This window comes from Haemaphysalis longicornis, unplaced genomic scaffold (assembly GCF_048455015.1).
Source record: "Haemaphysalis longicornis isolate Haplotype H1 unplaced genomic scaffold, Haemaphysalis longicornis Haplotype H1 scaffold_4, whole genome shotgun sequence".
In the NCBI taxonomy this organism is placed as follows: Eukaryota; Metazoa; Arthropoda; class Arachnida; order Ixodida; family Ixodidae; genus Haemaphysalis; species Haemaphysalis longicornis.
Window position 1 is genome coordinate 106,423,463 of NW_027526361.1, and position 27,433 is coordinate 106,450,895.

Here is a 27,433-nt window from a genome sequence, read left to right on the forward strand (position 1 = left end):
AAACATTCCGATTAGGCTGACTTTTACTATAGTTTTCCTACTCTTCTCTCTGTTTTTTTTTTTGTGTTTTCTCTCTCTCTCTCATTAACATAGACCAAATTCTTTCTTCTGCTCCATTATTTTGCCTCGCATGCTTGATTGTAATGATAACATAATACTTCTTGGCCAATCCCCCTAAGTGGGTATGCGCCATTTTTCGGGCCACCACCACCGACGACGGCTGCAAGGCAAGCGGCGGAACAAGGCGCGGTCTGTGGGAAACGACCCCGTGAGACGCCTGGGCCACCTTGAGCGGGACCGCCGCTACCCTCCGCCAACGTTCGGGAGCGCATCTTGGCACCGTCATCGCGGCGCTTCTGCGCCAATTGCTGACGCTCCGTTCCGGCTGTCGGGCACTACCGCTCCTGCTGTTTGAGCCACTGGTATCACATCACGACGGAACGCAAGCTAACTTGCTCATCGTGCATTGCTCGAACCTTCCGAGCTGCGAGAGACTACTTCCAAATTGTTGACTGTGCTCCCGTGTGACACCCAAGCCTGTCCTGTCTATGACGTCCCAGCGTCTACTGTCCTGTGCTTGTCCTTAGTCCTCTTTAATATAGTCTTCGGCGTGATAACCAGTGTTCGACTCTGCCTGCGTGGTCCTTGGTCCATTCATAACAGCCTCGTTAGAATCGTACTGACACCACTTTTAACGTAAACTTCGCTTAAATAAGCTGTATAATCTGGAAAAAAGGGAACGGCCGTGCGACCCACTAGCTCATTTCCCGCAACAGAACCTATAATGTCATAACAGCCAGCTCTGTGATTGGCGGAGGCCGGCAAAAGCAAACGCAAATTAGGCAGAGCTTATGAGTTTGCCGAACGGGCTATTTGCGTTTAAATTTAGTCCGCATTCTTTTTAAAGCAGTAAGAATGGTGGGACCGACATTGGAAGTTACGAAAGCACACGTAAACATAGAAGTACCGATGCGTACTGCTGTTGGTACTGCGCGCACTGTGCTTGGTTTAGCTGCACAGGACTGCGGGGCTTTGGGGTTGTCTCAGACGACACTCGCCGATTCAGTCAAGCGACGGTGTCTTACGTGACCGTATCTGTCGAGCGAGCACTATGTTTCACGAAACGGTTATTTTCTCCCTGAACAAAAACAAGCCAGGTTTAAATACGGTCAAAAACAAACCAAAGGTATAAAACGGCTTTCCGCGGTATGGTGGCGCCCACAAGACTCACTAACGATAAACAAGGCTTCCCAATCGGCTGTACAGCGGTCGGTTTTTGTGATGTCATTCTAGACCGCGAAAACTCACGATTTCGCGAGAAAATCAAACTTTTATCCAACATTAATTAATTTCTCAGTGAATACAGCATTGTTTGCATTCGGACAAGCTCTGGGGGAACTATAAAACACGAAATCTTTCGAATAATCCAAACGTGTATTTTATCTTAACGGCTCCTTTAGGCTGGGCAAAGATAGAATATAAGGGTCCGACACTACAGAATGCCGACTAATCTACGAAATCTGACTGTTCGAGATCGCGCTATCATTCCGAAAAAAATGTCAGTCGGGGTCGTCCTTCTTTAGTCTATGTCGTAATCGTTTCGGCTCGGAAACCGCGACGGCAGAACAACGTTCTGCAGGATGTCTTTATCACTTCCCGACTTTCATCTTTTAGGAGCAAAGAATAGGAGTCAAGGTTGAAGCGTTAATAATACCGGAATGACAGGAGTGGTTTATTACATCTGCGCTGAATAAGTATAAAATAGAAAATAAACGTTCCCTTCAATTTGTTCCAACCGACTGCGAAGAGATAGAATCGTAGGTAACGCCCAACAAAAACGATCGCGCGCGTCTTCTTTGACACTAGCGAAATATTGAATTAAATCATCCCGCTTTGTGTGATCTTGGATGGGGGTAAAACTTATAAAGTGAAATTATTTACAAAATCAAGAAAAATTCAGAGCAGGAGAATCGTTCTGACAAAAGCCTAAAGACGGAAAGATCACACGGGAGATGAATGATGCGGCCGTAAAATAGATTCAACGAAGAGTGACAGAACTAGTCGAAAAGCTAACAAAGAAAAAATGCCTACGGTAAGTGGAATACATTGTCAAATATTGAAATATATTGCGCGAAGCTGAATACGGAAGCTAAACATCGTTTACACCGGTAAAGCGATGCTTTTAGCAGATAAAAACGACTCACATTACTTCCTACAGATCGCATGTTCATTGAGTTCCAGATAGTGAGAAATGCATTGTCTCGCGTTAGCTTTGCATTGTAGTGTAGGCCCGTACCAAAATGTAGGCCCGCACAATTCCCCACGCTTTCGTAAATCGGGTGCCCAATACCTCGGCACCTTTTTATTTTTATTTGGAGAGTGGCAGCAATTTTGACGCCAATAATAGTGTAACTTTGGTTGGCAGTTAATCTTCTGTGTCGCATCATTTGGAAACTTTCGGCAAATGTCGACGGTCCCCTCAGTTAGCGCTCGCCTAATCACAGAGCAACCACTCGCCAGCGCTGCTGAGCTTATGAATACTTATGAATAAAGGGAGCCACCCGCCGCTTACTCTCGTGTTCTCGCACCCGAAGCGCAGCCTGCTCAGGTTGCGCAACCTACCTGGCCGGTAACCATCTAAACAACTACCTGGAGGGAAGCGAAATAAAGGTATAAAACGGGCCTCTACAACGGTGGGCAGCCGTCTGAGGTCATGCGCCGCCGTTTCACGCTAAAGCGAGCGGTGGAGCGCTTTACACGCGAACTGCGGCAGCGGCCGCACTTTGGGCTCAACGGGTCGTAAGGGAGGCACATTACCCCACGCTCCGAGGCCCGAAAGCCACGGAGCAGCCCTCTCACAAGGTACGCTTTCCGTGTTCCTCGCCAATAGCCACGGCGCCCGCTTCTTATTGCCTTCTGGCCTCGAAGCTCTTTCCCCCCCCCCGCCCTCACCCCCACCGCATTTTCTTTGCCTTCCTCTGCTTTCTTGGACATGACCAAGAAACCATGTCTACAGTAAGCGACGTTAAAAGCCGTCCAGCGCGCGTCGTCCACTGTTCAGTGCCCCGTCGTCGCCTATGCGTCTATTGGGGCGAGTGTGTGTCTGTTCGTGTGCGCTCCCCAATATGGTGGAGAGAGAGGGCGCGTGTAAACGAAGGTTCTCTAAGTCCGCTACTGAAGGGAGGCTTTCCTCCAGCACAGACTTTCATTTCGGCCTAGCTGGGATTCAGACGCATATGTGCAGCGCGTCTAACATTACTGCGCCCAAGGTTAATGCATCTGGAGAGCGGATATGGAAAGTCGCGTCTGGCATTTAAAGCAAGGATACTAATGTAATGTAGGGAGTGCGCTGTAGTAAGAAAGCCTACCGATGGAGGCACGTGCTAGTATATCTGTTCTTTCTCTCTTTCTTTCTTTCTTTCTTTCTTCTTTTTCTTGTTTCTTTCTTTCATTCATTTTCTCTTCCTTTCTGTCTCCCTTTCTCTCTTCTTTTCTTTCATTATTTTTCTTCCTTTCTGTCTCCTTTCTTTCTTTCTTTCTTTCTTTCTTTCTTCCTTTCTTCCTTTCCTTCTTCCTTTTTTTCTTTTTTATTGTATTTCTTTCTGTTCATTTCGCCCACATATTGGGCCACTATATTCGGCCACTGCAGAGCTTTGACCAAAGCAAAGAGCCAGTGTGGAGGAGCTCGACACACCATGCGCTTGTTCCAAAATATATATTGATCCGTTAATGCTTCCCTCCACCGCTAAGCCCATCGTTACCAGTCAAGAACAGACATAGTTACAATGCTTACTTTGCTATCCACACACATAGATTCCTGAGCTGTGCTTAGCCAAAGTTTTCCACAAAGAGCCAAAACAATGCAAAAACGTCCCAAGTCGTTGAGACCCTCAACGACTGTCGCGGTTAATAAATAACCGTTATGGTCTAGGACACCGGTCTGATGGTCTGGAAATGACCGTGCTGGTAATGACCCTAGAATTATCAGGTTCACATGGACCTGAGATGGAGAGAAATGGGGGAAAGGAATTAAGCAGACCTCATAGGATAAAATTCATTTTCCGGTGTCCTTAATTTCTTTCTCCGGTTCGAGTAGGCTCGTTCAAGGTAAGCTTCTGATTCGTCTTGAAGCTGGCCGCTGGCACGTATTTCTAAAATTTTCTGAAGTGGCGGCGGTTTGCTGAGGTACGGCTACCGCGAGTTTTCGGCCATTCGTATTACCGGGAGGCGAATATCAGTGAACAAGCATTCAAACAGGGCAATCATTTCGAGTGTTATAATTATTATGGTGATATGGTTGAAACGAGGATGACTCGATGTGGTCGTGACGGCGGCAGAAACAATGGTACCGTGAGACGATGATAAGGATTATGAAGATGATAATTATTATTGATCAATCAATCAATCAATCAATCAATTATAATATATTAACTTGCTTAAGGGACGCCCACGGGCCATTGTACTAGCGCACGATAAAAAAACGAAACTTTTAACATCGACAATGAAGACACCAGGTCCAGTAAAACATGAACGGAATGGGCATTTTAGAACAGAAGAAAATAACAAACTGACAAGCGGGATTGGAGGCATAAATGCTTAGGCCGCTCTGCTATATACCGAGCCCCATCAAAAGTCTGTTTCCCAGCTATGCACGCATGAATTGCTTGGTAAGCATTTTCCATGCGCCATATAAGCAGTCTGATATCAAGGTAGGGAAGCCCTAATTTGACCTCCATAAAAGCCCCAATATCACTATCAACCCTACATAGTTACCCCTTTTGAAAGCTGGCTTCAACGCTGTACGCAAATACTTTGCCGTGAAGACTTTTCAAGACCAATATAGACAGTTTTATATCAAAGTAGGCATTTGAAAACAATTGGTCTTCATTCCGCCCTGCAAAAGTGGATGTACATCAAAGCTGCTGTAAACCACAAATTGTGATGGAGGAGGGTATGAAATGTTTCTCGTTGCCTCGGCGGGCTTGTCGCTTGCGCTCGGTTATTGTCACTAGATAAGGGTACAGAGCATCGGCCCTCTTTTCTCCTATTGCTCCGTGCCGCCGCCATGATCACTGATCAGTTCGTTTTACGTCACTACTGTTTACACTGCGACTGTTCACGGCGTCCACGTTTTTACTATTTATGCATTTTATCCGGTCAACCCTGGTAGGCGTAGCTTGTCCTCCCTGCTCTGCAGCTGCGCGCGAGTGACGTCGTTCCGAGTGCGAATCAAAGAGAGCGCGTAAACACCATTTCAGCAGCAGAAGTGTGCCCAAAGATGCAGAAAATTCTGGGTCCTGCCTAGCTTGACGCATGCGCTGGGCGTCTTGGGCAAGAACTGCTCTATTTGGTGGCACTAGTCCAGCGTAGCCTTCAAGCATAATCTACAAACATAATCTCTAGAAGAAACACATGGGGGTGGGGACTCCCGTTGTTCGCAGGCGCCTTATCATCCATAATGCGGTTCTGATGCTCGTTTTGTGGTTTCCTCAAACGAGTTCTGAGCTGTATGCTCTATACGTGGTTAGCCTGAGGCATAAGCTCGGCGTCCTAGGCCTTAGCACCTTGGCGTTTTTGCCCGAGGCAATTATTTTTGCCCACGCCAATGAAACCGTTTTGGGGGTGGGGGGGTAGAGGTATACTGCTTTGCTGTAAAAAACAAATTTGCGATACGGCCAAGTGGGACTAGTCAAAGAAATGCTTACAGCGATCTTCTATGTACTAAGCTCACATACAGCTGGCTTCACTTTTGCCCGCATAAGCTTTGCTGGAACGACGGTTTTAGGGCCCATTTATGCACACTGATGCCAAAGCAGGAAAGGGACAGGGACTTTTATTAAAGACCGATTTAAGACAGCGTGTATCGTTACCAAACGCTACGTACCACCCCTTTCAAGTCGGCATGACTACATACACCGATATCCTGCCGAGAAGACATTCTTTAGAAAAACAGAGGTGGTATCAAAATATGAAGGTTCGAGCGTCTTATATGAAATGCTTCAGTTAAACCCCATGTATTCCCACAGAGCGCTATACACCGAGCCTTTATAGAGTCGGCTTCGCTATCATAAAAACTGCCTTGCTCAGAAGACATTCTTTAGGCACAATGCAAGAAGTCTGACATCGAAGTATGGCAGCCCGAGGGCGCTCTATTAAATACCAGCTGTGTGCGAATGAATTACCTCTGTGCACAGAGGACACTTTCTGCGCACTCTTTGAAACCTTATTGGGTTTGGTAGTCCCGGACGTACAGACATATATACCGACTAACCGACCGACCGACGAATGAAGATCTCCGCTAATTAAGGCGTACGCCACGATATAAAACTACTGGCTAGCGAAAGCTCTCACAGGAAACATCAGATAGACGTAAGTTTTTCTGACGATTTTAAATGAAAGAAGAACGTATGAAATTATTGGACAACTCAACGCACACAAACAATGCGCATGTGTACCTAAACGCATGCAAGCACATAAAGAGGTCTTTTTTGTATACCGTATTTACTCGCATAACGATCGCACTCGCATAATGATCGCACCGCTTAAGTTTGCCGTCACAGTTAGATTTCTTTTTAATTTCCCGCTCAATGAACGCACCCTGAACTAGCCGAACAGGTGTCTTCGGTTTGACTGCACTCGCTGCACTCATTCAGGTAGTTCATCACTCGCCTTTTCGATTTTCGAGTGCAGCGCCCAGCGCCTGCCCTTTTCTCTTCGATTTACTGGTGGTGCAGGGAGTGCAGGATGAGTTCACGGCTTGCCCTGCACTGACCAGGGAGGAGGTGCAGAAGCAGACGACACAAGTGCGGGACCGGTTCTGCAGTGCCGGCGCCTGCGCTGAACTGGCTGAACTCATTCTGAACTCTTGCAGAAAGTGCAGGTCAAATCGAAAAGACCTAGTATGTCGTGTGTGTGCCAAGTCTAGCTGATTATGTTCGTGCGTACCTCTGTCTCCTCCTTCCCTTTCAAAGGGGACATGGCTACGTTATTCCGGCAGACTCGCCGATATTAGCCATATCGGCAAGCACGCGTTCAATATGGAGGAGGACGAAACTCTGACTAAATGCACATAATGCACTCACAAGACAAAGAAAAAAACGCGCTCAGGTTGCTGCGTGGGCACCCATATCCGTTTTGATGCACCGCACTGTGACCGTGGCAGCCACTTATTGGTCGTACTGTTGTCACCTTGCTGCAAACTCACCTCGGAGCGTTCCGTAATTTATGAAAACACTGCATTTTGCGTTACTTTGCAAAGTGACTGGCGGCGGTTAACGGAGTTTTTATTATGTTGTTATTCTTTTATTATGGTCATCAGACCTATCGTAAAAATTCTGACCCACAACTTGCTTGCGTATTCTCAACTCAAACAATTTTCTCGAAAAATTTACCCCGCGTAATGAACGCACCCCTAAATTTGCATCGAATATTTTTGGGAAAAAAAAGTGCGATCATAACGCGAGTAAATACGGTACTTGGAGTACACAACTCCCTAATAATGGCATTCGGAATCTGAAAATGAAGTATTTTAACGAGGTGTATAACACGACTTCCCCTACCAAGATGTAATTTACAGACGTTTATGCAACACCTGGGAAATGCAAACCTATTTGCGGACAGAATTACTAAACGCATTCAAACATACCATGCGTGGCCTTTTCCGCTGGTCACTGTTATAAACTAGCACCATGCCTTTGCCAAGTTAGTGAAAAAGATGTTTCTTCGCTCACAAACAAGACGGCCAGGAGGAATGAACTTTTAGATGCGACTGCATCTCATTCACTCGCCTTGTCCCTCCATACGGCGTTGCCCGCACCTCCCCCTACACTATAAAAAAAACCATAGTTAGCGGCGCCCGGTTTCGATCCCACGACGCTGTGGGCGGAACGCGAGGTACATGGTGCTCTTCCCACTGCGCCACAAAACCGAGACAGAATGAAATCCTACGAACGCGCCTTATATCCCTGACTCATTCAAACTACGTCAAGAAGCTACTGATGCAACGCATGATGGGGCAATGATTAACACTTGCAATAAAAGAAAAGAAGCTCCCACTTACAGCAACAATGATGGAGTAAAGGTCGTTGCGACAGCGAAGCCGCAAGCATACCACTTAGAGATATTGACCACGATTGACCAATAAAACGTAATAATAATCATAAAACATAATAATTATACGCGTTCCCGACACGTTTCACGCGATTTCAGAATCAATCCAACGGAAACACCAAGTGAAACCCACGAGGCGTCGCATCAACACAGGGTTCCCCTCGCGGGGAGGTGGGCGCAATTTTTATTTCTATTTAGTTGGAAGCAATCCTATAGTCCAAGTAGTCTTTCAGCAAGGCCACAGTTCAAGTCCTGGGGATCGCGTGTTGATCCCAAACCGCAGAGTTTGTCGGGCTCCTCTTGCTTCGTTCTTTATTTTTAGCTTTCCACGCTCATTTCCTGCGGATCACAGCAACGGGCACGCTGAAATGTTGCCGACCGAATTTTTCCAAGGTCGTTGAAACCATTTAGAGCAGAGAACGGATGAAGTGGGAAATGCTACAACTTCTTAATAGCCCGAATCCCGTGTGGCTGGCGGCGAAGGACGCGGTATTGGCATTCCGCTATGCTCCGTCCCCGGCCGGGAAATCACGCCGATATACGACGCACAGAAACCGACTCAAAGTCGATACCACGAGGGACTTATGCTGCGCGAGATCAGTAACGACTCGTCTTGCGCAAGTAACTTCTCGTCTCGCAGTGCGTCGCGCGAAAATTGCGAGAGTACCACCTGGACGACAGAGCCATAAATCACGGGGATGGGCCCCCGGGCACAGACGCTTAATTGACGAATTTTGTTTCGTCTCTTCGAAGTACAATAAGCTCGCCGAAAGAAAGACAGAAAGAAAGAACGAAAGAAAGAAAGAAAGAAAGAAAGAAAGAAAGAAAGAAAGAAAGAAAGAAAGAAAGAAAGAAAGAAAGAAAGAAAGGAAAGAATTCTCGCCGGCTAGCATGGAGCTACCTGCACAGCAGAAAATCCCAAGCGTCGGACATACAGAAATCCAGAACCGTGCGTCTTAGGCTCACCTTCTTTTTGTCTCATTTAGTGCCGTTTAATTACGCTTGAATTCAGGGGCAAGAGAAGAAAAAGGAAAAACATAAGCTCTCTGCAGACGTCGGGGCAAACTTTTTTGCAATAGTTACGGCCCCTAAGAAGATGGTACTAAAGCAATATGTATATCCCGCATACTGTTACGGCTGACATAACGACTCGAAAAAGAAAATCATGCCTTCGTACTGAATTTTTTGAAAGGCTTCAAAAGAAGCGCAGTTATCTCATTTTTTTGGACGACGCGGGATGTAAGTGGTCGAATATTTCGAAGTATTGCTTTTATCTATCTGGATATCTCACGGAAATGTTTTGCTTACATTGCACAGTTTTGATATTGACTTTATCAATTACATCGCACGTCCTTCCAACCCTCTCCTAATTCGGCATATTCTGGCTTGGTTGCAGCTCTTTTATTCTTAATTTTTAAGCCAACGCCAAGACGTCCTTAATTTTAACATTCGCTTTTCAGATCTGTATTTGGTCAGAAAGACGTTTCGGGCAGGCAATCCAGGAGAAAAGAAAATAGCACGTTGGAGCTTAGAAAAGGCGCCATTGGCCGACTCTTTTTGCTAAGGGAGTTATCGCCGACCAGCCTTTATTTGAAGTACAAGTTAAAGTTGAAGTTTATGTTTGTTCAACGCAGCTTGGTGGTACAACATTCGCAACTGAGTTTGTAAAGGCCTGCGAACAAAAATAAATTAAAATAAGAATGGAACGCTCGAACTCGGTATTGCCCTAGATATATTGTTACTTTCCTGGATAACTGCAGAAGCCTACGTATCTGTTTGTAGGTCACCTCCTCACATATGACGTCTATAAGCACCTGACGCGTGTGGAAGCTTCCAAAGCTACGTGAAATTGAATTCACAACAATTCGACCTTCACCACTTCACTTTTGGTGCTGTAGGATAAATGAAGCACCCAACAACATAAAACAGGAAGCCCCGCGCTTTGAAGGTTACCAACAACAAAACATGATTTTGAAAGCCGCTAGCGCTCAACGTTGTTCATTCCTGAAATTTGTGCCGAAAACTGTTAGCGCAAAAAATATCGCACAATAATGAGCGCCTCGCTAGACTAGTTGGTACAGCTCGTCAAATCCGACGCAGAAACTCTCTCACTGAAACATGTAAATGAAATTCCACTACAGTGCGCGAGCCCGCCACAGCAACATACTTCGGGTGGAGCTGTACGCCTGCGCCAACAGAACCTTGCCTCTCGCGCCCCGCGGGACCTTCGTCAGGTTACATGTAACAGATACGGGACCCGTGGCACGAGCCCACTGCTTCGGTTCGTTCGAGAATGCGGAATACATTTGTGCACCCGTAGCTTTCGTCTGGGTATGATGTGCTTTAAAGGCGAATACACATTCCTTAATATAATGAAATCGCACGAGTAGCAAGAATTTGTTAAATATACGTAATACACATTATAAAGCTAGGAACCTAAATTGCTGTGTATAGAACCGGAGGTCAGCCCAACACGCAGCAGGTACTTACAATGAAATGGAATGGAAATAAACACTATTTTAAAGGGGCCCTGAAAGGCATTTTGAGCACACTAAATGAACTAGCGCAACCGCTAGATTGGGTCGTCAACGTCCTCTGTGCCAAGTATTACTCTTTTACGCGCAGCGGAAAGCTCACACTTTTGTTGCAAAGTTTGTCGTTTTTTTCTCACCCTTTCCTTCGTGTTTTTGGACGCCGCCATCTTCACATGTCTACATCATCGATTCCCAGATGTTCGTCATGAGCTAGACACCCTGCTATTGGGCGGCTTTTTCACGCACTTCCGGCAAAGAGATGAGTCGTCTGCTCAGCGTCGGCTCACCGGCTTATCTGCCAGCGGAGTGCCGGAGTGCTTGGGCATTTTACGACAAACGAAACAAGTGTAAAACAAACGCTTAACCGTTTGTATTGAATGCAACACGCCCATAACACGACATTGATATTCTGTTGCCTGAGTACGTTCCATAAAGAAAGCGTTGAAGCCTCGTGGCACTTCTTTCGTGCAATCGCAGAGAACGCCCTGAGCCGAATTCCCGGGTTTGACGCATACATTTTATTCAACTTCAAAACAATCCAGAGATGCGTTTCTAACGAACACAACGTCACAACATGCGTTAAAAGTCTGAACGACGATTGACAGAGGATGGGTTGCCTCCTGCCCGTCGCAAATTCGGTACTCACCTCGCGCGCGCTTTGCGGGGACGAACAGCAAGTCACTTAACTCTGGCGCACAAGCCGATGGCTTTTAGCCACGCACACTGCCCATACCCCATGCGAGGTTGAGTCGTACGTCGCTCGAGCAAGATAATCCAGACCATGGGGAACACTATCCACCCGCAGAAGCACAGCGGCGCATTTCATCGCGAAACAAAGGCGTCCACAACACACACACCATCGCCTCCTGCAATGCCAAACGCATCTCGCACTTCCCAATGGGAATGAATGATACGCCTGCAGTGCCCACATGTCGCGAGGTGGAGCCCAGAGCTGAACCGGGATCACGGAATCGTAACTGACTTCTAAGCGGTTTGGGCCTTGTTGCCAAGGCAACCGATGTTTGAGATTGTCAAAGAAATGGCGCTCGCGGCCAGCGCTAGCATGGAGGATGAGCGCTAGAAAGCTCAGAGCCGCGGCGGAGAATGTTTTGCCAACGTTGCCGCTCTCCACCACGCGTCGCCCCAAGCTGAACTGGTCACATGATTGAAGCGTTTTGTGCATGGGTTCTGTATCGGTTTAATACGACTTTTTTACATGCCGCCGGCAGGAATTATCACCGCCGCAAAATAAGACCCGGCACCAGCGGGGCCACATCTGATAGGGCGCTTTTTGGATAAACAGTGCGCGGTGCATCAAGGGAACGAGCGCACTAAAGTCCCTCGATAAACGCCGATCGAGGGACTTTAGAGCGCACGACCCTCCCCGTGCGGCTGCGAGTTCGCCGCCGATAACAAGTCATGTGCCGCCAGCAACGTACACCGCGAAAGGGCAAGGCGAGGCCGCCGCATACATGCGGCCAGATTTTTCGTTCGCTTTTCCAGCCTTGAGCGGCGGAGTGCGGGATTCATGGTGTCAACAAAGCTTGCCCGTAGCAGACGACAGTCTGATCAGCACAATAGCGGAAGTACGTCACCGCTGCGGAGCGCAGCATCATGGGAGGCAAGGCTCGCGCGCCGTAAACAGCGGAGAGTAAGTCGAAAGGAGGAGGAAACGCGAAGCGACGATAACGCGCAGTTTTTTATTTACGATTTCTCAGCTAATACTCATCGCTTTAACAAAATTTTTGCGGGAAGAGATTGCAAATACATTGCTTTCTTTGGGTAGATGTACATCCATGCATCGGCGGAAGGTATTTCAGGACCCCTTTAAGACATACGCTACACTATACATATATATCGTTATTTTCACACGTATAACCCACCCCTCCATGGACTCCGCACACCGACGCTGCACTCACGGAGAAACACAAAAAATACCCCCCCCCCCCCTCCATATTCCCCGCACAAATGACCGTGCAATGAAACTATTCAGTCAAGAAACCAGTTTTGTGACAGGCCACAACTCAGTGCGCGATCGTCGAGACGTTGTTTAAACACGATGTGAACCAAAATAATTCGTAAAAACCGATACAACCTCGTCACTCATAAACAGTACAAGTGCCATTGAAGTTGAGCATGATCAGCCAACGTTTTTTTTTTTTTCGTTATATCAGATAATTCGCTGTACCAGTGCTTCTGTTAACCAGGTTAGACGGTATGCGAAGCGAAGTCGCCTAGTGCTTGGTTCGCGCGCCGAAACAACTGTACGTCTTCGCTCAGTCCGGTAATATGTCAAAGGCGCCTTTACAATACTAGCTTCTTGACTTCTGTGTTGACCCGCCGCGGTGGCTCAGTGGCTAAGGCGCTGCGCTGCTGGGCACGAGGTCGCGCGTTCGATTCCCGGCCGCGGCGCCGCTTTTCTGATGGAGGCGAAAAGCAAAAAACGCCCGTGTGTTCGAGGTTTCGGCGCATCTTAAAGATCCCCAGGTGGTCAAAACTAATCCTGTCCACTACGGCGCGCCTCATCGCCTGCGATGCGTCGGCGCGTTAAGCCCCACAATCAATCAATCAATCAACTTCTGTGTTGGCTGCGCAGCCGCGTGTATCTCCAGTTGTCCCCGTGAACGGGCACTTTAACTGACGATGACTCAATTTTCTTGACAGTGCCATTTTTTTTAAAGTGCCTGAACACACCGCATATCAGTAAACAATAAAAAGTGTTACACATTCTCTCTAGCGATTGCATCATTAAAAGATATTGATAAACGTTATTTAAGGGTTCCGCTGCCATCAAGTTATATTCCAGTGTAACATAATAAAAATAATAATAATAATTACGCACAGACACCCTCACCCTCCTTTTTCCCATTTTGCTTCGAGCAACAACTATCACGTCCTACTACAGGATTGGGTCGTACAACTACTGGAATTTTTTTTCGTTCGCTTATAGCAAACGGAGTGAAAGCGTGAGTAACTCGCAGCAAAATTGACTGCGCGCTGGTTGCAAGTGATAACGTCTTTTTTTCGTCAATTTATATCTAAATGCCTGATTCAGACGCAACTGAAATAAGCAAAAAGTTGGGATGACTCTACAGATCCTACTGATCAGGCACGAAGCAAGGTGATGTGAATATGCGTAAATAAAAGAAAAAGACTGCGAGTCTAATAATTGTCGTTTGCTTCTGTTCCAACGACAGCTTAATAACAACGCAAGAAAATAACGGAAATAACAATAATTTCTAAAGATTTCTTTAGCCAGGTGCGCACGATGGACTTCAAAGTAATTATGAAATGCCACTTTGGACCAGAGCTGCTGACAACAAAAAGATTTCAAGAAACACTCCGCCGTAAGGGGCGAGCTAGACAGACTTCTTTTTAAGCGAACCCTGTGTGCCGGTTATGCATTGTGGGTTTCCTTTCGCAATTCCTCGCAACTTTTCCCCTGGTTCTTTTTTTTTTTTTTTTTTTAACGAGAGATCTCATCCCTGCAATCCCGCCGTTTTCTGAGTTCCACATTAGAGCAGCCGAAACAATTTTTAATTGCTTCTCAGACTCAGCTGGACAGGCGTAGCGCTTATCAGAACAGTAATTAGGCGCTGCGTTTTGAAATTGTATTTCTTCGGTAACTGTACTTTCCATTTGCTCGCTCACGTTTCGTCGAAGTTCGTTTATCTTTTTGAACGTCTTATTTTTTTTTCGAGCCTTGGTATCTTGAGGACTGTTTTCCTTGTAATGGAAGCCGTACAGGAAAAAATAAAAAAAGGAAAACGCGTCTCTGTTAATCATGGTTATGAGGCACTTTATCTGAGAAGCTCTTCGCTGCTGATGTAATTCAGAATTGAGTGGACAAGACAACGAAACATGTTCTTTGTCGTTGCCACCAATATTCATTAAATAGAAGCGGGTTACCGCCGAGTTTAGCCAATTGGGCGATCGAGTGCTCGCGATAGAGGCAATCATAGGATGTAGGTTCCTACCGTCGACATCCCAGCATGCGACAAAAGCCCTTCTACGCGTCCTGAACAATATCGGTTTGCTAAAACAGGACTAAAGCTCGTGACCGTTCCCTCTCCCATCTGCTTCTTTTCGCCTGCCCACTCCTTTATCGTTTTCCCTCTACATTATAAAGCTGAAGCACGACAGGTTTCCGCCAGCCTCTGTCACTTAACTGCCGTATTTATACGATTGCAAGTCAACCTGTTTTTCTCACATTTCAAAAACGGCGTAGCGATAGCGCGGTTACAAGTTTGTATTGGTACAACTTATGGCTCAGTGCGAAGCATTCCTCTAATTCGCGCGCTTCTTCGGAATAATATTATTTTATCTCTTACTGCACGAGAACAATATGCTGTGGAACCGCAGCAACGATGACGACAGCACGAATAGCGAGGACGACAACAGAAGTGGGATCAGTAATGTAGCCACTAGGCGATAAGCTTCCGTTTTTGACCATCAAAGACGCCCACCGGTACGTCATCGTTTTTTGTTTGTTTCTTTGTTTGTTTTGCCTTGCGATTTGGGGGAAAGAGGGGGGGGGGTCGCCTTACACTCGAGTCGACCCACCATAGTGTAAATAAGGTGCCTACCTCTTCTCTTCTACCTTCCCACCCCCACACTCTTGCCCTCCCCTAGCGCCCATCCCAATATGAATACAGTAGAGGTGATAGCGTTGAGATAGTCCTTTAGACTGCGCAGTTAAGATGCCTTTTTGCCGCGTCCTCGGCTTCTGCGACTCCCACGACGATGGAAAACGCTCCATACGCTTCCCAGGGAAGGCATACATGAATTTATGATACGAGCTGCGGCGTGAACCCTTTTGCATCGGGATTGAAGGGAACCGCCAGAGTGTTGTTGACGTACGATGAGTTAGCGGCGATGTGGTAGAAGTTAAATCTAGGAACACTTATCAGCACCAAACGACCGCCGCTGCTCGTTCGCGTGCAGCAGTGTCACTACCCAGTGTCTAGCCTGGACTCTAGTGACTCTAGCCTAGGCCAGAGTTTAGTGACTCTAGTGACTATATCCCAGTGTCTAGCCTGGACTCTAGCCTGGACACCCTGGTGACTCTAGCCTGGATCTATCCCCACAACTATGCGTTGGCAACTGCTGCGCAATGTGCTTGCCAATATGGCTCGGTGGAATAGGCTGTACATAGTATTCAAACACCGAAGTGCGGGTGCAGTAGTCAGCGAATCATTTGCATTTACAGTTTCTGCTGCCAATTCCCCCTAAAGACGCTGTCCATAAACGGCTAACGGCGGCACTTTTTCTCTGCTTGAAGCAACCGTTGCTCCTTGGAGAACACGGCACTGACAGCTAACGAAAAACAGCGTTGGTAAACATGCAAACCAGTTTGCTGCCTGGGGCGGAATCCATGTAAAAAGCAATCGCTTCAAAGCTGAGCATCGAGGCAGGTCTGTAGAGAAACTGTAGAACGGGATCAAAAGAGAGCGATCTGAAGCGAAAATAATGAGGGCACGCCTCGGGGAGTCTGTTCACGCCGAACGGATCAAAAGGAGCGTGTTCGTAGACTTTGCCAAACTCTATTGTTATCACTCGCGATCAATTACACAGTAATAATGACTCTTCTCGCTAATTAAAAGGAGATGAGCTTGTCTTGAAGAGCCTCCTCGGAGCGGAACGGCTGTTTCATGAACAGGCATGGCGCGGTTTAAATCACCGATCGGGGGAAGGAGGCCCTACGAAGGGAGATTAGATTATAGCATACTTTAAAAATAATGCGGGCAGTGCTCGCCATTTGGGACAACGCCTGCTCAAAGAGAGTAATTAAAATCGACCCCGGTGTTAAAAAAAGTTGGCAGAAAATAACGTCACTTAGGTTACTTAAAGGTCGTTAAAAATGAGAGGAATAATTGCTCACCTATGTGTTTAGTGTTCGTATTGATGCCGGTGTTCGTTTTATTTAATTTTCTCCCACAAGGTTTCATAGCGCCTATGTTTAGAGCAACGCGCTTAGGTGTATACGTTCACCGAAATGTTGCATTACATCGGCGTCACGCCGTCGTCAATAGTGATTATCTACGCACTCAAAGAAAAACAGATCACCCTCCTCCTCTCTCCTTTCCACATTTTCCTTGCGTTAGTAAAGAGGAGGGAGGGGCTTTTGATTGTTGTCAAGAATAAGAGGCGAAACGAAGGTCGTAAGGAACGGAACGACCGCCCACCTTCCAGGACTCACCCACCGAATCCAAGTTGTCATCCCCGATCAAATAATTGTCCGGTCCACTGGACCCCCACTTGGCCAGATACGAACACTCACTATGTTGAAGCGAAGGTGCCTGTGGCTCGGATGCGAGATATTATGGCACCCGCACCAAAAAAACATGATGGGGGGGAAGCCAGCTTATAAAGAGAAGCTTACACCGATACGATTCTAGGGCCTTCACGTTCTGGCACAAGACGGCTTACAGGCCCTCAAATAATGTCTTCCCAGCAATGCATTTGCGTTAAGAGGTGAAGCGTACTCTGAGAAAGCCGGTGTATAGACTTGGTCTTTGTTAGCTGAATTTCCCGCATGAGTGTGTTGCACAGTGCAGCCACGATTACACTCAACTACGTGAGTGTAATAATCGACAGTTTGCCGATACTAACGCGGGGTCCGACCAGCAGGCCTGCGAGACGACACGTAAGCGACGAGCGAAAACCGACGATGCATATCGTTAGTTTGAGAATGCCACAAAGGCCTTCGGCCCCCATGTGCTTACTTGAAGGGTTTAAGGGCGCGTACGCCAGTTTACAAGAAGATTTTCTCGACCGTCGTTTCGGCTCGAGCTGCAACGTGCGCCACAGACTGGCCGCCGATGCAGAAACTTTAACACACATTCGAAAGCACCACGTTAACCCCCCTCCCCTCGCCTGCAGCTTCTTTGGAGAACCACGTTCACTGAGTGCAGTAGCCGCTGGGTTTTGCAGTGAAAGCTGTGCTGTAGTGTCTAGGCACTATATCTGTGCCAGGCTACATATCTCAAGGCCGTTCATCCCCCCGCAATAACCTGCCGCCGCCAAGGAGTGTCTTAGTAAGTATACTAGAGGGGAAACTGCGCCTGGAAAATCCATGTCGGCTTGGGGTGTTATGGCCTCGTGGGAAGACCACAGCTGATGGCTTGGCATGTCAATAGGATTCTTAAGCGTCTTCTTGCGTCTGCTTTGTTCACTATGCAGCGTTCTGTCTACGAGGTAGCCGCTCCGGCCGAAATAGCCGAAACTCTCTCCTCTTCTCCCGCTTCCCTTGGAAACTCGAAATTCGCTCAATATTGCTCATGCTAAGACAGCTGTGCTTGATTACAAGCAAGTAAGAAGAATAGTGCCTGCGAGCAACCATCAGTACATCTTTTCATAAGTACACGCCCACGATGTGGACATGTTAGTTTGGGGTAAGGAGGGTGCGCTTCGAGGTTCTCTTTTACAGTAGCAGTACGTATGTTAATAGTGGCCGGACATCTTGACTGGGCGGGTAATCTGCTGCTGTCAATGTTTTAACATACGGTCCGTTACGAAAACACTAACAAGAACACCGCGAAGGCGAGGTGCTCGTTTTCATAGGTACGCGCATAAAATCTTTCTGAGCTTTACAAACAATTTATTATTTGAAATGTTTGCAGAACACGTCTTTAATGAGTTTCTCCCAAAATTTTACATTATTGTAAACTAGCAGCTTGGTCTGTAGTATAGTAGGCATAACCGTTCCGGTAGACTGTCAGTATACATAACACGCTTGATATTTTATTTCTCTAGCTTTAAAACAGCGTGTTTTTGGGTTGTAGTTATATAATTACACACACTTCTTTGGTTTTTGTAGCACTGTATTTGAATTTACGGCCACTAAAACGTCCAAGCCAATCCAAGCCAATGATGAAACTAAAGCGAGCGCACGCTGTAATGGAGGCCCATGACGACACAGATGGCCTTGTGAGCCGCACAGACGCTAGCGCCAGATTACTTTCTAGTGTATATAGTAAGAAACTCTGGGTGCGTTCCAATTTACCCTTTGGACGGCTTCGTTGCCGTCTTCGCGGACAGTTCGCTATGTTAGGCCCCGTTCTAATTTGAACGAAGCAGTCAACGAAGACTTCTTCGAGGAGACAGCGTCGAAGTCAGCAAGCGATGCAGGCTACCTTCCTGTCTAAGCTGAAAAACGACGCCAGCGCCACATTTTCGCGTATTCGTGTTGTTACAAACTAACTTGTTATTTTATTGAAATATTTAGTATAATTACTATAGTGGTAAAGATGATTTTGTTTTATTTTTATATCACGTAATGTTTGTAATAATAACGGTAATATAATTTAATACGAAACCTGCGGCTCACGTTTCTCAACATGTCTGCTACGAGTTTCTCGTTTGCGTTGGTGTTGCGTTCTTTACCGCTGCGCCGTTCCAATTCTTATTCATTTAGTCGTCTAGTTAGACTGCTTCTTGAGCTGTCTACCAAGCTGTCCGCGAATTGGAACGCAGCCTCTGTGGCAGCCGCCGACGCGCAAGCTTCGCCTTCCTTTCCTATCGCTTCCGTTGCTCGGAGCTTCCCAACGCCACCTGGAGGTGGAGTTGAGCACACCTGATATGATACAACGTGAATACGCGAGGGTTAAACGCGGTTGCTCAACGCCACCGTATTAGTTCTATTACACTATAGTATTAGGTTGCTTCGCCTGCGCCTTCTCGCCCAGCGCAGACTGGGCCGTCTGTGAGTGCGGTGCAGCCCAGGCGAACCACGTGACTACACTGAACTAGAATATTGTGACTAATCTAGGGCTCTACGACAAGTTAGAAGCTTTCTTGGCAACCCTGCAAACGGTCACGGACATGGCTGAAGCCCCACGGGCATGGCGCGGCTTGTGCCACTGCGCCCGCACGCCGCAGAAGAAAAAAAAAAAAACAACGTGCGTCGTCTGCTCCGTTTCAACTCGATTCTCAACGGTGGTTGATGTCAACAGAGACGCTATTAATCGCACTCACATTTAAGTCGAAGAAGTACCTTGCGTTCGGTGGGGTAGAGTTTGGAACGCCTAACACACGTCATGTGCTTAGCACGGACAAGTACCGCCATCCCGCGGAGCCCGACGTAACCAGTGACCGCGCGCTCACATGGTTGCCTGCAGGCGTGCTTCGCCAGTGAATAGAACCCGTAGAAACACACCATGCACGCAGACGAACGCGCTGTTTGTCGGCGGTTTTGCCGGCGCTTGGTTCCGTAGTCTCACCATCGATGGCGCGCCTGCTGCCCTGCCTTTGTGCGCGATTCAACTCAAGCAAAAGAATGAATTTCATCCCCCAGTAGGTTTAGCTAAACGCAGATGTAGCCAGTAGATGTTGCAGGCTGGGAAATCTATAGCAAAAGCTAACTTTCACAAAACGCTGAGTGCATAGTCTTTGCTTTTGGTAGTGATAATTAGGTGTGGACGTGTTAATTGTGAGCAATTTCTCTCGTCCCTGTTTGGAATTTAAAGTTCGTACTAACTGTAACTAGTTATTGTGAACTGACATTCTCTTATCACTGTCGTACGGCACAATGAACAGTTAATCGCTTTTGTTTTATCAGTGAGAAACGTTTACAAGGCACACCCAGCAGGGAAAAAGCTACGTTACAGCTACAACGGCCTACCCACCACTGCGTTACGCAAGCTGAGTGATTTGGGTACACAATCAGTCCACATACCTTTTTTTTAGTATAAATTCGGTTTCCCATCTGACTTCGAGTGGAAAATTGCGAAATGTTTGTTAACACCACGATAGTATCTTTAAAGGGTACTTTTTGGACGCTGATAATGGCACTTCGTGGGGGGTGGGGGGGGGGGGCAAATTTGAGTTAGAAAGGACGCGTAATTCTGTGGCTCCCTTCTCTATGGCGAGGAATGTGTGCGCTGTGTTGCCCTGCACTAGGCATGTCCAGTGAATGTGTTCTGGGTTAGAGTATCCCTCGCAACCAACAATACGGGCAGGTCCCTTCAGCGGTAGTTTTTGTGGTTCGTGTACACGACCCATGTTGAATTGCGACTTTATGCAGTCCTGAGAAAGGAATCACCTCTTTTGTTGCGTGCCATGGAATAGGCTAAGCTAACGATGATGATGATGATGATGTTTGGATTTTTATGGCGCAAAGACGACTGAGGGAAAAGATCGCCAAAGAATAGTTCATTTGAGCGCTAAGACTACTAAAAACATTTCAGCAAAAGTAAACGTAAAATCAAACAAAAGTCAATGAAGATGACTGGTGTAACGGGCCAAGTTGTCGGGATGCATGATAAGAAATGAGATGTAAAGATTTGACACAAGTAAGAAACTCAAAAAGGCGCTTGATGGAAAACAAGGGCTCGTCTCCTAAAAAGTATGATGGTTGTAACGGGTGTGTTGTCTGTACAGTTGTAGGAAGTGTATGTGTCATGTTTTGTGGGTTACGGACAGGCCCTCTCCACACCGGCTGCACATGGGTCTTTGTGATCCAGTGGGTAGGTGGCAGTGTGTTACATGTCTGCGGCCTATCCGTAACCTTGCTAAGGTCACTTCAGCGTGTCTGCTGTGTGAGTCAGTTGTGTATCGTCCCAAGTGTGCCTTTATTACATCTAGTTTGTTGCGTGCGAGTCAGTTGTGTATCGTCCCAAGTGTGCCTTCATTACATCTAGTTTGTCGCCTGTCTGTTCACTCTAGTGTGTTTGCCATGTTTTTCGAAGGTATTTATCATGTGTGGTGTGGGGTCAGTGTAGGCGACCGATGATATGTCTACTGTGTTTCTGAGTGCCGCAGCAGTGGCCCGTTCATCTGCCACCTCATTTGCAGTGATCCCAGCGTGCTAAGCTGACGGTAGGTTGTCTTTGTTATGGAGTAGGGATAGCGTTTTACCTCAGGAATAACTTTTGTTTATTTTTTACCAATTGCTCTCTCGCACGTGAGTTTATTCCATCGTTTCGGGGTTTAAATTGGAGAGCGCACCCAACTCGTAGTACGAGAAAGCAACCCACGGCTTTCACATTTGCCGCAGAGACGTTGTGCACATACCTGGGCGGTAAAAACCTGCACTGTATCTTACCATCGGCTTTTGAAGCAGCTTGAAGCTGCAACCCCGTGGCCAGGTGGAAAAGCAGGATGAACGTACCTGCGAAAGAAAAGAAGAAAGCAATGAAGCAAATATTAGAAATTCAGTTGTGGCCACAGCGTGATATTTTTCAATCGCCTCCTTTCTGATGCGTCTTAACAAATAGCGAACCCTGGCTTTGAGAAATGCTTCTGTCCCGCCTTCGTCGATGAAACGCTCCTTTGACGGCGGCTATAACCACAGGTAAATTATAAGCAATATAGGTAAATCATGGGTCAATAAAAGAGGAATTCGTGTAAATAGGGGTGAAACAAACAGCAAAAGGGCCAGATATTTTCAGTGGTCCTACCACATTTCGTTTCTTGAAAGTGACAGCATGCGCAGCATCACTTTTGATATTCATGAAGCACTGCCTACAGCTCAATCCGTAGAGCGGTACATGGCTAACCATGAATGAAATGAACTTTTTTCTTCGCAAACAAAAATTAGCTTTGAAATGAGCGTGCATTTATTCCATGACACGATTCAATTTCAACGAGCTTGTCGCCCCTTCTCCTCCAGCTCTAACGAGGGTTGTTGCCATAACGCCTCAGAAAGGTTTTCTACCATTTATTATCGTTGTATTGACATTTATTCTCCTAGCACCTACATATTTCATGCCAAGACATTTTGAAATGACTCAATATTATTAGTTTTTAAACACGTAAATGACAAGAAAAAGAGACACCGGCATATTAATTACATTAAATAGTTTGTTGGCTGCCATCGTTTATTCATACCTTCAATGCTATGTTCAGACTAGCAGAGCAAAGGCCATATCGTTATCTATGGACGTAAAACAACTGCGTGTCACGCAGCTCGACTGGCAGGGGCATGAAATGACGTCATTCTTGGAAGTTATTACGACAGTTGCGGCAACAGTCTGAACAGGCCTCAGTCGGACCTGTGCTGCTTACAAAAGCACCAGACCCGCAAAGGTATTTCTCTAAGATCCTCTAGATGCACCTTCAAACACAGATCTTTATTTCAACAGACTTTGAGTTGTAAACAAGTGTTTATGTATTCAACTCAGCTCTTCACAATCGTTCATCCCGTAGCAGCCTTGAGCACTACCTCGATACGCTCAGCGCGAAACTAGCCGGTACTCCCTCGAGTTATTCATTCAGCAGAGTGGTTAAAAGGGTAACAATGTAGCAGCTTGACGCCGCTGCTATTTTTTATTTGCACTAGAGTTTTACCGCCAGCGAACCTTCAATCGCCACCGCTTCGCGCCACTGTGCAAGAGCTTTCAAGTTTAGATTGTCCAGGCTCGCCCCTCTGCATATCGAAGAGGCTCGGTTGCACGAGCCGCTGGGCAAAAGGATACGCCAGTCATTGTCCGAGTAAGAAAGAAGAGGGAGAGGTGATGGTAGGCAAGGACGTGCCCTGGCTGTGCAAACAGTCCGCCATGGTCATTTGCTTCGGATGAAAGCGGAACCGGCATTCCGGCGCTGTCTCATCGGAAGTGGTTGCTACTAAGACTACGTCCGTGATTGCACCCGACGGCTCCCGGAAGGCCGAGACATCCTACACTAAAACACCCCCTTCCCCTCCTTGCCTTCTTATTCCCGAGTCGTGCGTGGCACGGTCGTGTCGCACGCGTTAAAGCAACCGGAGAACAGACAAGATAAAGCAACCACAAGTATTTTCATTGAGCGTTATCATCTTCAGTATCCACGCAGAGAGAAACAAATAGAACGCTTTTTATTAAAAGAGAAAGCCGAGATATCTGCCAGAATTTCGAAACCGACATGCTGCTCGGTTGGGTAAGGGGGAAAAAAATTAAGCCCGATGGATTACACAGCAGAAAAAAGAGCAAGCGAGAAAAAAAAATAAAGTAAGAAAGGAAACACACGCTCAGTCTGTGTGAGAAATTGAGAAACATACGAAATTATTATATTCTATGTGGATGACAGTGACTGCACTTGGTCACTGTGCGTCCACATTTACTACTTTTTTTTTTTTTGCCGACAACAAACAAGAAAACAGCGGGAGCACAAAGCCGAACGTAGTTTCAATGAAGCATTGACGTTTGTCGCACAAGCAAATGATTGCCTTCCACAGTGTGCGGCTATTTCGAGGAATCGCGACAGCTGCTGATGTCGATGCGGCTTATATTTATCTTCATCGTCGTATCAACCTGAGGTACCCCCAAGCTACATCACTACAATTCGCCACCAGAAAGTTTGTCATATAACCAGGTTTAAGCTAGGTTGCACAGAAAGCTCCGCGCTTCAAACGTCAACAGAAGACCCGAATCAAAATGCGGACACACCACCGGTTTAAATCACGAATCCCTGCCAACGCATACATTCCTATGATATCTGTGAAAGCTCTCTTAAAGGGACCCTGCAACACTTTCGATAAGCGCTTTCATTCTTTCCTTCGCGTCTGGAAGCACTGCGAAAGCTATAGTTATCGCCAACACGGAGCGGCACTGCGGGATTTCCTCTTCGCACCAGATACGCCTTCCATTTCTGCTTTACTTTTGTGGCTTTTTTTTTTGAAGTTGCTAGCGAAAAGCGCTTTTGCTGCCACTGAAGCAAAACTGGCCCACAGCCGCTACATGGCCTCAGTAACGTAATTCGGGCCGTCTGAGAACGTCAAAACCTGGAAAAAGAGCAAAATCTGTTGAGCGAGTTTACAAGTTATCTGATGGGCCTAGAGCAGTACTTTTTGGCTGAGGTACTTTGCGACTCTCTAATCTAAGTACTGTGTGTGTTGGGTGACTACGTTCTGCAAGCATTTAAGATTTTAAAAAAATTGATAACAGTGTTGCAGGGTCTCATAGAAAGTAGGACAGTGCGCAGCCGCACCCAAAACGGTGACATCACTTCGCCATCTGAGACACGAGGCAACGCCGGCATGGACCACCGAGTGGACTGCGCACGCGTCGGGTCATCCTAACCGCGACAATACGTTCGCATCGGGCTGGCCGGCAGCGGAGACAGGCTCATTAGATCCGGGTAAACAGAGCGGCTCGTCACGGGGAGTTAATTATCGCGCGCCGGAAAGTGCGGGTCGGACGAGCACGGGTGTGAAGTCGGTCATTTTCCACACCCTCTCCCCCGAACGCTCTCCTTCATATTGAGACACGGCTTTGCAGACTCCACGAGCCCCGGTGGGAGAGAGAGGGACGCTCGTCTCCTCCAGCGACGTCTAACACTTTCGCACGGGGATGTATACGCATGGAAGCCCGGTCTAGAGTTAGAGTGGTTTCGCATGGAACTCGGGTGATCGGTTACAGCCACTGCACCGAGCCCAAATCTCCCTCGTCTCCTACAATTCGATTTCAACGGGGAATGTTAGGAAGGGCAGGCGAATTTGTCGAGAGGATCATGGTTGACCTTTCTGTTACCGTGGTATTTTTTTTCTGGTTCAGAGTCCCTTTTTAATAAGGATAGTTTTTCTTGGGCTACCTAAATGCGAAAATGTTGGTCTATCTATACGTTTGTCTGTCTTTTTGTTGTTTTTTGTGTGCCATTCGATTCTGCCGACTGGCTAAAGCGTGAAAGAACGCTTGATCAAGAATAATGTACAAGTAAGCCCTCCCCCCGACGCCCCCCCCCTGCCCCGAAATACTCAGACAGCAAGACTAAGACTAGCTGTTCAGTGAGTTGGTTTGACATCATGGTTTTGGAAAGAGCGGCGAACTATCGGCGGGGAGAAGAGAAAAAATTCACAGCTTTTTTCATCTGACGAGAAAAATGATTGACACGCGAAACTTTGCCCCGTGCAACCTCAGTCAAAATCAAAGTCCAAAATCTACACTGCATCGACCATGTTGTAATAGAGCATTCTGATGAAGAAAAAAAGTAATTGCTCGAACGGATCGAGGGACCCTGGTTCGATTCCGATCACCGAAACCGTTTTTGTTGTCAGGCTCTTGATCTGCCTTCGGTTATCATCATTATCGTTTTGTGACACCTTTCGTGTAAAGTTGCCTTTCCTGCAGTGCGTTATGTAGCGACATCGTACGCCTTCTGTGATGTATAGAAAGCTTCGCTTTAAAAGAAGACGACGACCCAAAGCGCTTTGTGTCTTATTTTTTCTTGTCCCTGTCAAGAATTTGCGCTTTCCAAAACCATATTACTGAAACTGGTGGCCAGCGTCGCACATGTCAGGACTCTTCAGCGGAAAGAAAACATAAGTACACTTGGGACCAAACATGAGTGCACAATTGACCGCATCAGCACTCTATTACGTAAAATACACGCGGGAGTGGTTTTTGCAGAAGCATATAAAAAAAACGCCCTCAAACGGGTGTTCCAAAGGGACGAGATAAATGTAAACACAAACGAAGACGTCTCCTCGAGCTGTTCTAGGAACAATGGAAACAAAAAAGTTCCAACCATTCAGTCAAATTGAGCAAACTTCGATTTGCTTTCATCATGGAGGGGAACAGTGTGAAGAATTGGAAAGGTGAGAGGAGAGGATGATGCGCTGCAAGGGCGCGCGGCAAGGAATGGCGCACGTCTTTCCACGGCATTTGCACTTGTAGTAAAGCTCGTCCGCTGTCAAAGTATCTAGCCACCGCTACAGTAAAGCGGGGTCACGCACCCAAACAGAGGCTTCGGAAATATCACCGCTTCCCCTTGCTTGGATCGAACCTGGCTCCCTTCCGTTACGTAGCTGATGTGAATCCAATTGCACCACGCAGGCACACGTTACTCATACACAAAGGTTGGTTGGAGGTGATATTTGCGCAGCGCCGTTGTCACGGCCGTTGCCGTTACTAGGCCACAAATAAGTGCACAGAAAGATAAAATGAGGGAAAAAAATCATGAGCTAACGCATTATTAGCCCAAATGAATAAAAACTCAATCCAGAGTCTCTTTATAGTGAGTGTAAGTGGCTGCCTCACCCTCTCTGGACAACTTTTCTTACCAACGCCAGGCTGACACTAGTCGGGAGAGGGCGCCACAGACCCTGTGGCGAGTCTCTGCTCCGCACTTGACGGCTGCCACGTTGAGTGGAGCTGCTTTAATTTACCTCGTGCGTTTGAGGCATAGAACGAGCTTCGCTTTACGATATGGTCTTAGTTTCTACCGGCCTGCCACCTGTTCCCATTGGTACTTTGGGGGCACGGCTGCCTAATAACGAGTCCGCTTCGTTCTCCTTCCGGTAATTGTCTGCCCGAGCGCACTCCATTGTTACATCAACCCGAACGTGCCATTATTGAGAGGCCGGACTTTTTCCGATCGCCTGCGTGATTAATTGGAGGTGGAGGCGCTAATTTTTATAGAGATGAAACGATGTTCCATTAATCGCTTGCATTGCGTCAATTAAAAAAATGAGCAGACCAAGTTTAAAGGCGATGAAAATTTCGTTGAAGTGCTCGGAGCGGGTACTTGGCTAAACACCCCATTCTCTCTACCTCGATATGCTTGCTCAACTATCTTAACATGGGTTCCGTGGCTAGCTTAGAAGAGGCTTGAGTTAGTCCCATAATCTAGGGTTCCTATTGAGACTGTATGTCTAACGAGCCCAAGAATAGTCGAGCACTAACTCTTGTCTCGTGATCTGCAACGCGTGCGACGCCTTCGATTGTTCAGAGCATTTCGAAAGAATCCTTCCCAACCGCCCGAATCTAATTAGCGCAGTGCAAGAAGAATACGGTAACAGGTAACTGCCGAAACGAAAAAGTAGATGTGCTAAACGGCTTCGCTGGTAAAAACAACGCAAATGTCGGGAGAAAGCA

The 27,433-nt window shown here is 47.0% G+C and overlaps 1 protein-coding gene across 1 annotated transcript in view; it reads right to left on the reverse strand.

Moving 5' to 3' along the window:
* LOC144179912 (uncharacterized) overlaps nt 1-27,433 on the reverse strand; it is a 168,390-nt gene that overhangs the window by 29,559 nt on the left and 111,398 nt on the right. The window contains exon 2 of the mRNA XM_077708334.1: nt 21,620-21,753. Within this exon, the coding sequence (XP_077564460.1) occupies nt 21,620-21,753 (134 nt within the window). The remainder of the gene's footprint in view (nt 1-21,619; nt 21,754-27,433) is intronic.